Consider the following 15,816-nt stretch of genomic DNA (forward strand, 5'->3'; position numbering starts at 1 on the left):
TGTGATAAGACAAACATAAAGGGCTTTGCCAGCTCTGGTGAAAGTCTTTGAAGATTAACAGTTGTGCAATCTTGAGGAAATTTACTGCACCAATCTTTGTTCCAATTTTCTTATATATAAAATAGGGAAGATGCTTCCTTTGCAGGGTTGTTGTAAGAAATGATAATTCATGTAAAGTAACTGACACATAGTAGACAATAAATAAATGAGTTATCATCTTGGGTCAGTGAAGAGGAGATAGACTGAGATTCCATTATGATGTGGGGAAGATGTTTTAGGGAATTTATACCCTAATACAGCAGTTTTTAATTTGTGACTTCCACAAAATTCTATGTAAAATTCTGAATATGTTTGTTTTTCTGGGGAGAAGGCCCACTGATTTAATTTGTTTCTTAAAGTGGTATGTGGCCTAAAAAGTTTAATAACTATAGCTCCAATTACTTTTAAATAGAAATCTGTATTAAAATAGTGCCATAATCTCCCCAAAATTAGGTCCATCAAAAGCTCAGTTCCAAGACAGATCAAATGCCTTTAGACAAAGGACCTACCATCTTCCCCCTAAGCTCTAGTGTGATCTCAACTTTTGCCAGGGAAGAACAAAAAGGATGTGAAACCACAGGGAAAAGAATGGGACCACTCACTTACCCCAACTCTGCCACTAGTTTAGTGCAAGAATCTTTATGTAAGGCCATATTCACCAGAATACACCTCTGAATCCTGCATGGAGTGAAGAATATGCATTTGGAATCTCTATCACATGTGAAACTTCTAGAACTTGGGAGAAATGAAGACTCAGAGCATTAAATAGGTCTGATCATAGGGTCTTTAACTGCTCTGCCCCTCATTCTCCATCCTTTCCCACCCCCTTGGACCTGAAATTCAAAATATCCTTCACTCTTTAAATTAATTGAGTTGGGGGTTTGGTTTCAATGTCTTATGGTCCATGGTGAAGAGAAAAAAACAATACAGTACATATTAAACAAAGGACTATCTGATTGTCTTTTGGTGTTAAATGATCTTCTGTGATTTTATAACAAATGATTTTTTAAAATACTCCCTACTGAGCACAATAAAAAGTTGGCTACTATAAAGACTCTCCTTTATTTCTTTTTTCTTGTTAAAAAATTTCCAGGTCCAGCATGGGCAACATAGTGAAACACGGTCTCTACAAAAAATACAAAAATTAGCCAGATGTGGTGGTAGTACAGGTAGCACACCTGTAGTCTCAGCTCCTTGAGAGGCTGAGGTGGGAGGATCACTTGACCTGGGAAGTGTAGGTTGCAGTGAGCCAAGATTGTGCCACTGCAGTCTAGTCTAGGTGGCAGAACGAGACACTGTCTCAAAAAAAAAAAAACCCCACAAAATTTCCAGATGTGAAATCCAAGTCCAAAAATCACTGAATTAGGGCAATGTTGCAATAGTCCAGGTGAAATGCCATGAAAGCTTGAATTAAGGCAGTGGTAATGGTGATAGAAAGGCAGAATTGAGAGTGGCCAGTTGGATGTGAGGTTGGAAGAGGTATGAGTTGCTGGCTTGGATGGATGGTAGCATCATTTACTGAACTAGGGCACACTCAGAGGGTAAAGAGCTAGAGCACACTCAGACTTGAATAAATGTCTGAGGATGTTGCAGAATGTCCAAGTAGAGACAGCCAGCCTACAACTGAAAATATAAGCCAGGAACATGGGGGAGATTTGTGGACATCTAGGTGGTAGCTGAAGTGGTAGAAGTGGATGAGGTTATCCAGTGAGAGGAGAGACATTTCCTCATGCACATTTTTCAATTTCTTTGAGCAGTGGTGTTCAAAACCAAAGAACTGACTGTTGGCTCACGTGTGCCTCAATGATCTTGCTATGGTTAGCCAAGACTCCAGGCTCTGATGGGTGACTCAAATGGTTTGGGCAATTGAAAACGAAATTCAACTTTTCTAGACATAGCAAATACTTTGAAATACTGGGTACTGTAGGGACTGAGTTTGGAAAAGTCCTGAATAAAGGAAACAAGGTCCATGAGTGAGTGGTAAGTAACATGATGTAGGAACTGTAGGGAATTATGGAAAATCTGACATCTTTTGGGTACCAGGCAAATCAGCATTTATTACTTTCAATAAACAGCTTTAACACTTTGAGAGGACTGCATCTCTGCAGATTCCATCTGGATCACAAAACAAAGACACAATTTGTTTTAAGGTCTTTGAAGACTGAACACACTAGAAGATGATTCCTCAATTTGAGGGGCAAAAGAATCCCCTACACAAAACTCTAGCCCAGTGCTTCTCAAACTTTAACATGCACACAAAACACCTAGGGATCTTGTTAAAATTCAGATTCCCATTCAGCAGAATTGGTGTAGGGCTTGGAATTTGGCATTCCTAACAAGTTCCCAGATGATGGCAATGCTGCTGGTCTAGTCAAAGTGTTACTCAAAGTATGATTAGAACCCTCTATGGAAATTTGACATTGATGAGTGGACTTGTCTCAAACAGGGTACCAACTTTTTGCAATTCGTTTCTTTCCCCTTATGTTTATCTCGAAATGTAATTTTACATGTTAAATCTAATACATTTGGGCTTTTGTTTTGCATATCTTTTTTCCATTTAACTTTCTTAGAAATTCATTTTTGTTGTGCTTTATAATAGTATTGGTCTGTGATGGATTGCAAAAACTATTGGTCCCTCACCACAGATAGTTTGAGAAACACTGCTCTAGATGATAAAGAACGTTTTATTTGGGACATAGATTTAATTAGAAATGGTTTGATTTCTAATACATATGATTCTAAAGCAGTATTTTAAACTTTTCTTTTTATTTATTTCATAAACAATAACAAAACTCAGCTAGATAACATTATGACAGTTTCACCGTACATTCAGTCACAAATATTTGAAACCTTCGCAACAAGAACAACAAAACCAGAAGTGTTACAAGAATAATTTACAAGAAAATCTATAAAACAGCAAGAAGCTCACAAATGTTCATTTTCTTTTGCACAAGATCACTACACTCTTTCACAACATGTTTTGTGTTACAAAATTTCCAACAAAAGTGTATTTTTTTCTTTGTATTGTGGTTTTTAAAACCAGAAACTTTGAAGTAAATATCCTTTTATTAGCACCTAGTGGTGCAGAAAAAGGAAAACTCTCACATACAGACACTTCACAGCACTTTTCTAAGAAAAATATACACTTACAAAATATGTTACAAATTGGCACACTTAAAAATATACAAGATTTTGTAGACGTCTTGAGTGATCCTTAAGCTTTAAACTTCAATTGATTCTACAGATTATTTATAAAGCTTAACTCTAAAAGAAAAAAAAGGCAAATAATTTCCTAACATTTTTAAGTTGCAGTGTCATATGTCAAACAGAAACTTAGGTTACATTCATAAAAAGGGCCTGTAACGCTTTTATTTTAAATTTTCTTAAATGCTTAAGGGGCTTGGGGAAGAGAAAAAAATGGGAATAATCATTTTCTTTAGCACCATAAATCAGCAACTTACTAAAGAGGTGCATTCAGTTCTATGGAAACTAAGGACTAGTACATTCAAAACTCTGTAGGCAGCAAACTCCAGTCAGTGCTACAGGTAGCCCCGTAGAGCATCTTAAGATTTCTACTCTCCTCACTGGGAGTGAAAAACAAAAGGCCTCTTCTAGTGTTCATTCTAAGCCTTTTTTTTGTGCTGTAAATAACCAGTCATCTCTCAAACAGGCAGAATGATTTCAATATCTCTTTTCTTCTTTCTGAAATGGGATGTCATTCTGAGACTCAGAAACCCCTGAGCTTGTTAGATGGACAGACATCCTTTCCATCTTATGTGGATGAGTGTTTCTTCAGTGTCTTTAGTATCAATTTACCCAGATACTGATTTTGAAAGCCTCATTCACACCATAAACTTTGTACTAAACTTCTATCTTTTACATTTTCCTTCTCCAATGCCTTATCTATTAGTTACGATTCTGAAACCAAGAGCACATCTCAAGTATGTAGCTGCAATGGGAGCTCTGCTTCATGACTGTAGCTAGTATTTAATGCTGAGTAAAAAATGTGCCTTAAAGGGTAGCCTGAGTCCTGTCATCAAAATAATCACATGCTGGCTGAGGACCCTCAAGCTGATGACAGTGTTTCCCAAGTTAAACAGCCCAACTAAAATTTTTTTCTCCCTTATTTGGGTCTTTGAGAAACCTTTACAAAATCCCTGGCCTACACTCTGTTGACAAGATTCCTGTTTGTTATTAAAAGTTTGATTTTGGTACTAAATCTTCTAAATGTAACTATAGGCTTACTGAATTTTATGATTAGAAAACAAACCAACCTCACATTAGTTTTATAAAGAGAACATATTTCTGTAGTGATGGGCAGTCATTAAAAAAATCCCTAAATGAAAATGGTAACTCCTTAAGTTAGATAATTTCTCAATAATAAAGGAGAAAATAAACATTTCTATTTCTAGCAATAGTTAGGACTAGCTAGTGCTCCATTCTCCTCTTCAGCATAGAAACTTAGCTCTCTTCAATTCTTGGAACTGTTCTGAGAGCATCTGTAAGCTGAAGACATGTTGGATCTACATCACACTGGTCCAGCTTGGTAATAGCAAGCATGGCTAAAAGGTCCTTGGATATGGTTTTTCTCCTTTAGGCAGTAAATACTAATTGAAACCTACTAAAACAGAAATTCACTAGAACTGCAAAACCTCACATAGGACTTAGGATGCTTGCTAGAGTTGTTTATAGCTTTTGAAGCATCCTTTTGCCTCTCTCTTATACACACACACACTCCCCTCCCTAGCCCCCTCACACACGCAGATGCTTCCCAGCAAGAAAAAAGTTCAGAGAAGGTGAAAGTTGTCACAAAAGCCCAGCTAGCACCAAGGACTTCAGTGAGATGGCTGAAGAAGTGATGATCGAAGTAATGCAGGAGGTTTGAAAACATTAGGAAAAGGTAAGGCCTTGACACATAGTTGTACAGAGTAACAAGAAGTCAGAAGGGAAAGCTGGGAGGAAGCAGCATATGTGAAGAAGCTGGTATAAGAGACCTTGGAGAGGCAGAAGGGATGGTCACTGGTTCAAGCCAGTTATCACAGCCCAAACATGACCCCCAAAGTCTCAGTACCCTTCTCCATATAATATAGCACCTAACCAGGGCAGGAGATGAGACCTATTCTTAACAGATCTTCAGGGAAAAGGAATTTCTAAGTTTCCTCAGTCATGTGATATAATTTGTCCATGTGGGCATGAGTGTGTGTTTAAAATTATATTTGAGGGATGAAATACCACCTATTGGGTACAATGTACACCATTTGGGCAATGGGTACACTAAAAGCCCAGATTTCACCACTAAGCAATATATCCATGTAACACAATTGTCCTTGTACCCCTACTCCATAAAAATAAAAAAAATTTAATTAAAAAATTAGATTTGAAAATAGCCAAAGCAATTAAAGGTAATTAAGAATGGGAAGGTTTCCCTCTGAACTTCCAGAAGAAAGCAGCCTAAGATTGTTGAGCCCTGACAATTTGGGCAGGTGGGATATGAGACCATAAAAGAAAAATTCTAAGACCAAGGTCTGAGATTAAGAAGAATAAGGGAGGTTACCATTTCCAGGAAAGTAAAGATTAAATGGGACTCTGTTAGGGAGGCATTAATAGGAAACAGCTTCTCAGAGGGGAGAGGTTAGAAGGGAGCGGTAATCAGGAATTTCAGACTAAGGATAATATATATTTCTGACTTGAGATACCAGTGATAGGGCAAAACACTATTTTTATACTCTACTAAGGCAGCTGGTTATGACAGGAAGAAAAAGAACTGTGAGAGCAGAGACAGGACCAACAAAATGCTAAATGATGAACATCTCAGAACACAATGTACTGAGAGGAATATTAAATGCAATTAAGAGAATAAACATCTTCTGCCTTGGCCTATTGCTCATTTCTCAAACTCTTGTTTCTTTTTATGTTTCAGTACAAAGTGACTGGTTATGCATCACTAATTTATATGTTAAAAACATATAATACACTGCAGGCCAATTAAAAAGGTGCTTTAAAATAACAATTCTCTTTGGAGAAAGGGATGAACTATGCCCTAGAATTGGCCCTTAATGGGCTCCATAGGAGCAACTGAAAGAATATCCATTCCAAAGGACTTATAGCAAGTTCTCACAAGGAAATTGTTTCCAACAGTTTCAGGCTGTCCTTCTACCCCACTCACACCCCATTCTCCAAAGCTGAACTGATACCGAAAAAAAACTGGGACAACTGCTCCCATATTTACTTTTATAAAAACACATTGTATTAATGGAACATTTTCTTTATTTTTTCATTAATTGCCACCTTTTCATTACATAGAGAGCACTCCACTCCTCTAAGCCAGCAGGTGACTCTGAGGTCTGGAGTCTTGGGATCACAATACAGGCAGAGTTGGTGATTCCAAGCCAAAATTCAGCTGCAAAACAGAAAAATCAAAAACAAAAACAAAAACAAAACAAAGACCAGTTTCTAGGGACTGGCCACAGCATTTAGTACAGCTAGCTATCAGAATAGAGAAATAGAAGAAGGTTTTCCAGTTTGGTTATTTTCCCTTTTGGATGGTAGCTGTAGGGCAGGAGACATGTTTCATCTGGTGCCTTTCCACTAAGTAATTTTCCAGGGCTCACTGCAAACAGAGAATTAAAGCCTAGGAATGGGCCTGTACCAGCCTCACAGAATGCTCCTCACCCACTCATCCCCACAGACACAAGAGACTGACGCTGGGAACACACACCATCAAGAACACAGGCTTGTTCATTTTACGACCCAGCTGTAAGGAATAGAGCAGGCTGGTGAAAGGAATCATGGACCGGGAAGTGTATATACTTATATACATGACAGGCTTCCTTCCATTTCTCTCTGACTACTTTCAAATGTTGCTTCTCTGTTTGTGAATACATTTAGGTGGCATTGACTAGGTAGGTTCATATTTTGCTTAAAATTTTCCTTTTGAAACATCTTCTCTTTTTTTGTTAAATCCCCTTTTTCCCTTCCCACTTATTCTCCACCCTCCCACCCCAGCCTATATATTCACAAGTTAATAGGTTAGTAACAATATTAATAAGAATAGTAACAACGACAACAACTAACAATATTAATAATATTAATCCCCTATATCTGTATAGCACTTTATGATCTACAAAGCGCTCTCACATCCATTATCTCATCTGTGCCATAATGCATCAGTCATCAGATGCACAGGCCTTCAATTGTGCAAAGAAAAGAGATCAAATGTTAGAAGTCAAGTGGTGAATAAAAGGGAAGAAAAATTAGTAGTGAGGAATGTTGGGGCTGTGAAATTGTTTTTTAAAAAGTAGAGGGAGTACTGAATAAAAAATGTGATTTAAAAATTTGTACTTAAAATTGAGATTTAAGTTTAGCGTGTGGCATCAAATATTGGTTATCCTCAGACTAAGTGTGTATGGCCCAAATCAGTTGTTGCCACAAATTGTTCATCTTATCTGATAGTAAATGTACTTTACTCATAGGAACAAAAATTTGGTTGAACTGGATGCCTTAACATTTTCTTTAAATGACATTGGCATTGCAAGATTAAACACTGAAAGAACACTAAAGCCATGATATGAGTGCACTTTTGACAAAACTGGAATAAAACATTTAGGAAACTATTTAAATAAAAGCATTCTATATACTTCATTTATCATTAGTGTTGATTTTATAGCTATTTTTATAATTTATCCCAGACTATTATAAAATATATAAAACTGAGATATAAAGTATCAGCAATATAACTTTGCACTTTAAATAATTTTCAGCTACAGATTTTGCTTTTAGAAAACAAACTTTGAAAGCAGCTGTTTTGTTTCCTTGTAAAACGTTCTGTAAATGCATATACTTGGGTCCCTGATGGACTTAGCTGTTGTGGCCTTCAGACTTTTCCAAAATTTTAACCCTTAGACAATGGAACAAGCAAATCTTTATTTTGCCTTGTTTAGCTGTTCGTGTTTCCACACAGGACAGTAGAGTTTAAAACTTTAAAAGAACGTGTGTGCACGTGTATACACACACACACACACATATACATATATATGTTTAGGTGTGTATATATCCATTTAAAAATAATTAATGAGCTTTAAACTGTGGGTGAATCTGTGAGATGAGGTAAGAAAATTTGGCACATTTCAAACAGTATCCTTTAATTTTGGTAAATTGTGTAACACAACATATTTTTCCACCATGATCTACAGGTGCTATCCACATAAGTGGGGGTGGTTAATAGCAAGAATCACTGGAATGTTTCTAGTAAATTAACAGGGACAAGTTCCCCAAATACAACCAAATGTTGATATAGAAGTAAAAATATATACAGTACAGTCACTTGTTTGTAGTTTGGCACAATGTTTTCAATTTTTTCCTTGTGGGTAAATAGTGCATAAACTACTTGTGCAACTGTATGACTTTTTAAGTCTTTTACATAGAACATGAGATTAAAGTTTGCTCCAAAGACGTATTCCCACAATTTAAAATTCTTTTCTTTAAGCACTTACATGTCAACATACATACCACAAGGCATATTTTGAAAGAAATAAAACACAAACATCAAATGTCTTTCTGGAAAATGCGAGTCTCTTCTTCAAACACAGGTAAAACCCAAAAGGTTGTTTCTGCTTTTAGGAGACTGTAGTCGGAATCCCTGCAGAAAAATCAAACAATTTATGCCATCTTAGTTAGTTTTAGTGTATGTCCCACAACGGGATCATACAAGCTAAATTTGTTAACATCATACTAGATGCTGTATGATGTAGAAAAAGATACAAATAGCATGGGGCACTAGAAAGCCCTCCTATTTGCCACATGTTCAGATTTTGTTTTCCAACTAATGCTCTTTTGTTTAAATGATCTTGGCTTTTTGTCTACATGACTTTTAAATTCTATTTTTCAAAATCTGTCCTACTGCAAAGCCTTTCACTTCCAAAAATCATTCAAGAGCATATTTTAGTTCTATTTTCTTAATATGTAGTAACTAGTGATGAATAGCAGAAGAAGAAATAGCTTTGTTAGAGCTTATCCCTAGCCAAGCCACAACAAAATTGCCCAATCTTTTGGGTGGCTTAAAGGTATAGGGATTTTCATGCACTTTAAAATTTTCTTTTTAATTTGAAAAAGAAGGGAATGGGACAGTTTCTTTCATGCAAATTTTTGCTTTCAAGAGGGAAAAAATGAGGGACTGTGGGCTTAGTAGGTAGTAGGAGAGCTAAGGGTGCATCATCTCAGCCATATTGGTACAGTATTACCTCAGTTTTTCAAAAGAAGCTGTCCCAGACTCATCCTTGTGGACCTGTTCTCGCTCCATGTGCTTTCCCTTACATTTCTCATCTCTCAGGGCCTTGGAGCTGGATTTGTGACGATACAACTTTTTGTGTGTCGGTCCGTTATTGCCTAAAGTGCTCATGTTACTATACTTTTTATCAAAGAAGGTAGAGCGAGAGTCCTCGTTATAACCAGGCATGTTTGCACGACCAGGATCACCTATTGCTGTTTTCCCATTGCTTTTGCTCACACCCTTGATTGACCTGTGATTCTTAGTGGCTCCTGGGGACCCACTGTTGATCTTTTTCTTAGACTCCTGTGGTGTCCCAGCCAATATTTTGAGGGTTTTTAATTTTAGACTATTGGACTCAGGGGAGTAGAATATGTTGGGATCCCCATGGTGCTCCATAGGTTCCCAAAGGGGCTCTATGGAGGCCATCATGAATCTCTGCACATCTGCCATACCAGAGGCAATGTTGGACAAGATATAGGAAGGCTCCTGAAATTCCCGTTGGTCATCATCCAGAAGGCTGTTGGTGTTGGTGCCCATGCTCATATCACTCCAGACTGGGCTGCTCTCCTTCCCCAAGGCCCAATCTCCAGAAAGTCCCTTTTGACTTGGCATCTTCATAGAGGCCATAGGGCCACCATGTTGGATACATTCAGCCAATGTCTTCCCAGTGGAGGATATGGTGTTGGTTTGGCTTCCCCCACGGCCAATGCCAATTTGCATTTTCTCTCCATTGATGGTAGCCATGTATTTCCCTTTCTTTGTGGACTTAGGGACCTGGCGGGAGTTTTTGCTAGGTGGCTTTTCAATCCCCTTGTTGTTGCCTTTGAGGGATTTTTTCCTGGTGTTTTTCTGAGAAGAGCTTTGGTTCGTAGCCCCACTCTTGCTGGGTGAACTTTTCTTTCTTGATTTTGACACTTTGCTGTTGGTACTAATTTGACCGGATGGATCATTAAATGTTGACAGGCAAGGATTTTTTTGGAGCAGGCTGACAGAATCCTCATCATTGAACATATGGAACTGAAACTGGTGGTTATTTAAAGTAAATCCATCCTCCATTTGGACCTGCCGTGAAAGGGTACTGCAGTCCCACTTGATTTTTTCCACACTGTCCAGTGGTCCTGGGACACCCTCTTGGAACCCCTTCAGTGTTCCTAGTGTCTTCATACTCTCACATCTGGTAATTTGAGGGGAAAGACTAGGGGTATCCGGTGGGGACATCTCTGAAAGGGAAGAGTGGCGGAATTTGTCAGGGGTGAAGTTGGATATATCCAGGAGGTCAGTGGACTCCTTTAGTGGTGCTATCTCATCAATGCTTTGCTGGATCACCAGCTTAGGGCTGCAATGGGCCAGGAAGTCATCAGCGATATCATCATCACCATCCTTTTCACAGGACTTCAAGCTTAAGGAGCAATAATTACTTGAGCTGACAGAGAGTGGGGCCATTGAATCAAAGCTAAAGAGCCGACCATCATCCATACTGACTGGCCCCTGCTGGAAAGGAAAGCAGATCTCTCCATTATTAAAGTGACATAATTGGTAAGAGTCATCAGATGGGAGTTGGGTATCTTGCATGGAGTCATACAGGACTTTGTTGCAATTACTGCCACCACTATTGAGGCAGATTGGATTGTATGTTGTAGGTGTGAGGTTATTTTCCATGGAGACTACTTGGGAGGCTCCAAATTCACTGGATTGGGTTGGGGCTATCTCCCTTGAGACTTCAGCCATGAATTCCTGGGTGCCAGAAGTAGCCTTGTTGGGCCACACATTTCCATAGTTGCTTGATTCCATTTTGAAGTTATGAGATGACTGCTGCAGCTCAGAGTCAGAGGATGAGGTGAGCACACAGTCCTGGGTAGGCTGGAGGGGTACAAATGATTTTTCGGTTTGAGTGAGGCTGCCTTCATTTTGCTCTGGAGAATGGTGGCTGAAGTATGAGATACTAGTGTTATTTGACAAGTCAGAAGCATCTAACAATGTCTGCAGATACCCTCCAGGGATAACACGTATATTAGTGGTAACATTAGCAGATGATAAAGGCATTTCAGAAGAGCAGGTCGTTGGTAGAAAAGTGGAATTCTTAGCAGCCTTTGCCTCATGAAATTCAGATAGATGGGAACTGTTTGAGGTCCCAGGAATAACTTCATTCTTTAAATTAGCCTTGGAGGATTGGTTTTCCAAGAGAGGGCTCATTTGAACAACTGGCTTGCTTTCTTGCCCAGCAGCTTTGACTTTCTTAGATTTTAACCTAGCTTCACTTTTAAATTTGATTTTGTTGAGCACTTTCCTCTCTGGGCCCTTAAACTCTGTGTCTTGGACTTTGACTTTCACTGAGTCAGGGCCTGTGATGTCATTTAAATGTGATCCATTTGCACAGCTAGGAGCACCCAGAGGTGCTGACTTCAGTGTACCTTTTAGGCCTCCATCTTCTTTACGATTACTAGCGTTCCTCTGATCATTGCATAATGAAATCTGTCTACTACTTGCTGAAATTTCAATGGATGGGATTCTTTGAATCCTGTGCCTGTTGCCAAGTTTAGATTTTCGTTTGCGAGCAGGTGGCAGAAATGACACCTCAAAGCTACCTGGTTCAAAGCTTTGCTTTTGGGAAAAAGGTGTCTTGATGGAGTCCGTGTTGGTGTTTCTCTGCTTCTTCTTCTTTTGCCAGAAGCCTTTCAAGGGTGCCAGCTTGGCGTATTTGTTGAGCTGATTCTCACTCAAGTTCACTGTTGTCTCACTGGCATCCACCTTACCCAACTTCACCAGCATGTTTTTCTCACCTTTAAAGCGATTAATGATGATATATTTGATAATAACAGGGGGCTCCTTACGGGTTACTTTTCTTCTCTTTTTGGGACACCATTCATCATCATCTTCCTCTTTGGAACCAACTGGCAGCCATTCCTTCCTCTCATTTACTTTTTCACCCTCTAGTGAGTCAACATCATATAGATAATCTTCACTGTATCTGACTTTTCTCTTGGCTCGCAGCCCATAGTTCTGTTGGGAGGAGGAGCTGCCAGAATTAGTGTCCCGAGCCATATAGCGACTACAGTCCTTGATCTCACCCATAGCATCATATGAGATCTCAATGAAGGAACTATCATCACTGAAACTCCCTGATGTCTCCAAGGAATTAGCAAGATGGCCCTGCTTTGGATTCTTAAGTTGCTCTACTTCAGTCCCACTGCATGGTTTATTTAAGGCAGGCTTTTCTCCATTATCCTTTCCATCTTTCTTCTCTACACCTTTGTCTTCCTGTCCTTCCTCTTTGCCTTTCTTCTTGTCCAAGTTTTTATCTTCCTCCCCCCAGATGATGCTCACATCAGGGACCTTGAATTGGGAAAAATCACTGCTCTGCTTCAGGGCCCCACTCTTAGACTCTCGCTTGGGGCAGGTAGTAAAGACGCTGGGAAAAAAGTTGAATTGGGCATCTTCCTGCATCAAAAGAGTAGTCTTGTCTCGAACGTTGTCCTGAAAGGACTCATATCGAATTTTCAGGGAGCAGACATCACTGCCTAGTGTTGATTCATCATCATCAAACATGTAGTTATCCACATCTTCTTCAGAGAATAGGTTGACAGACAGCTCATTTTTGGAACAGAGGTCAAGCAGTTCAATCTTACTTTCACTAATGAAAGTCTCAAAGTAACCCCAATCCTGATTGGAATTTGCAAGCAAAGCTTCTTCTGTATTGCACTTATCTAACAGTAATGCCTCATAATAGCTTTTCTGAGCTGGATCCTCCAAGTCAATGTCAGGTTTCTCAGTTTCTCGTCTGTCTCCTGCCCTTGATTTATGCAGGGGGAAGCCTAGGAGCTGGTCTGAGAGCAGCTGCTCTCCATATTTCATATTTTCTCCAGCATTAATACACTGAATCCCTATATCAGAGACTGCACATGTTTCATAATCCCTATTTAGATCACCAACTTTCAGACTGATCCCTGGCTCAGGATCTACTGCATCCTTGGATTCCATGAAGCAGCCTAAGCAAGTCCGACTTGGCTGCATGAGACAGTCCCCATTCAGAGCTGACATGCCTGCAGGCTCCATTATGGCAAATGGAGCTTTCTCACATTCATTGGGAAGTGACCATGTGTTTGGGCCTTTTGCAATGCCAGATGTGAGGGAGATGGCATTCACAGAAGCACTATTAGCAGCATGTTCGGGTGCTTCAATCAGGCCCAAAGGAGAGGGCGGGCTCTGCATACAGGGCTTCTTAGAGGGTAGAGGCAAGAGACCCCGGGGATACATCAGGGTCTCTTTTTGTGCCACCGGTATAGGCTGGATAGGTGCAGCAGCTTCTAGAGCTGCAAATGACTTCATTGCCACATCCTGGTCCTCTGAGTCTAGAAAAAAGGGAAAGAAATGACAGGAATAAAATTAAGAGTCTTAGACCAGACTCATTAACTCTCTTTCCCTTGATCAGTTTCTGGTACTTGATCTTATTATACAAGCTAAGCCTTCACATCTCTATCTTTACAAATAAAAACTACAACGTTAAAGAACAACCCTGATTTTATATTGAACATTCATGCAAATGAAAAATAATAATTATTTAGGTCGAGTTTCTTCCTCAGAGAAAGGCAAAGCTCTCCTCAGAAATGAGAAAAGAATTGGACTGCTTGATCAATTGGAAAGTCAAGGCTTTCAAGGGGAAAATGCTCAGATGGAACATTAATACTTTTGAGCTATGAGGCTCAGGCCTGTCCTCCAGATCCAGGTTCTGGAAGCTCCTAGTGACTCTACAAGTTCCTTTTTTCTTTCTTTTCTTTTCTTTTCTTTTCTTCTTTTCTTTTCTTCTCTTTTATTTTCTCTCTCTCTCTCTCTCTCTCTCTCCCTATCTCTCTCTCTCTCTCTCCCTCTCTCTCCCTCTCTCTTCCTCTCTCTCTCTCTTTCTTGTTTTTGAGTCTTGCTCTACTGCCCAGGCTGAAATGCAGTGGCGTGATCTCAGCTCCCTGCAATCTCCATCTCCTGGGTTCAAGTGATTCTCATGCCTCAGCCTCCCGAGTAGCTGGGATTACAGGCACCTGCCACCACACTTGGCTAATTTTTTATATTTTTGGTAGAGACGGGGTTTCATCATGTTAGCCAGGCTGGTCTCGAACTCCTGACCTCAAATGATCTGCCCACCTTGGCCTCCCAAAGTACTGGGATTACAGGCATGAGCCACTGCGCCCGGCCACTCTAGAAGTTCTAAGCCTCACATCAGAGCATATTTCTAATTCACTAGGAATTTTGAGGAACTTCATCTGACAGATATGATTTAGGAGGGCAAAGGGGTCAGATTCAATGCCTCTTAGAGACTCTTATAGCCCAGTTAGATATTTGGTGGAATAAAGCTTACAATTAACATTCATTTCAGAGGCATCCTGGACTCAACCTGTCCCAACTTTGTGGGTACTGAAAATCCATGGTAATAACAGAGGACTACCAGGAGAGATATTAATATACTATAATTAAATTCCCTTACCATTTTCTTTGACCCCATTAATCAGAGTGTTTTCTCCGTTGGCTGAGGCAACAATAGCCTTATCTTGTCGGTTATCCATGAATGTAACCTCTTATTGTTTCATTCCAAGTCCAAATGCTGTCCAACCTGCACATTTCAAATATATAATATCAGTCATTAAATTTGTTTTATTTTGTGTTTTATAGGTTATTTCAGCTAGAGGGGTCTTAAAAGGCTCACTGGGATTTACCTGTTTCCAGACTGACTTCATCACTGCGTTTGTTTTTGTTTCACAATTTATACCTACCACATAAAGTCAATTTGGAAACTCACACTCATTCATACATCCTACATCCTTCTATCACCTCTGGGCCATGATATTATTCAAAACTGAAATCCAAGGAAGCAGACAAACGTATCCCTTCCTCCAAATAGTAATACATTTAACCTAATCATGGTTGCCTGATTAAGAAGGACACAAAGCAAAGACTAACCTGAGATAAGGTGTGTTTGTATGTGTGTTTGTGTGTGGCAATTAACTTTATTTTTGTTTGCCTCATTTCTATTTCAAATGATCAGATGCTCTTCAAAAACAAGGCAATTCATATACATACACACATATACATCATATTCAGAATTTCTCTTTCTGTGCCTTAAAATTTGACTGCCAAGGATGAAGGAGGTAGAGAATTCCATGGTTTCTCGACTTCCAGGACTTTACCTTGGACTTTGACAAGTATTCCTCCAAACTCACAGCAAGATTTTTTAAAAATGTGACTACAAAGAAGATTAGATTTTCTGAAAAGGCCCCAGCATCGTCTGATATTTTTAGGGCATAGGACATATATCTATCTATAGCCCTTCATCTCCTGCCCACCTACCTGAGTGGTATTTATATGCAAAATGATAGGAGATGAGATGGGGTATCTGCCACATGCCACTACAACATCTAGCCCTCCCCTGTCCCTAGACCTTCTCCCCAATCTATCCCTTTATTAAAAAGCATATGGTATTGATAGTCAAGCAGCTATTATAAGAATCTCAATTGTATAGTCAT

General features: G+C 39.4%; 1 protein-coding gene across 1 annotated transcript in view; it reads right to left on the reverse strand.

Moving 5' to 3' along the window:
* Positions 1 to 2,069: 2,069 nt before the first annotated feature.
* Positions 2,070 to 15,816, reverse strand: part of NEXMIF (neurite extension and migration factor) — a 195,022-nt gene continuing 181,275 nt past the window's right edge. Inside the window, exons 2-4 of the mRNA XM_003268983.2 lie at positions 14,781 to 14,906; positions 9,279 to 13,656; positions 2,070 to 8,677 (exon numbers count right to left, since the gene is read on the reverse strand). Coding sequence (XP_003269031.1) covers positions 8,584 to 8,677; positions 9,279 to 13,656; positions 14,781 to 14,859 — 4,551 coding nt within the window. The 5' untranslated portion in view covers positions 14,860 to 14,906 and the 3' untranslated portion in view covers positions 2,070 to 8,583. The remainder of the gene's footprint in view (positions 8,678 to 9,278; positions 13,657 to 14,780; positions 14,907 to 15,816) is intronic.

Source organism: Nomascus leucogenys, chromosome X (genome assembly GCF_006542625.1).
Source record: "Nomascus leucogenys isolate Asia chromosome X, Asia_NLE_v1, whole genome shotgun sequence".
NCBI lineage: Eukaryota > Metazoa > Chordata > Mammalia > Primates > Hylobatidae > Nomascus > Nomascus leucogenys.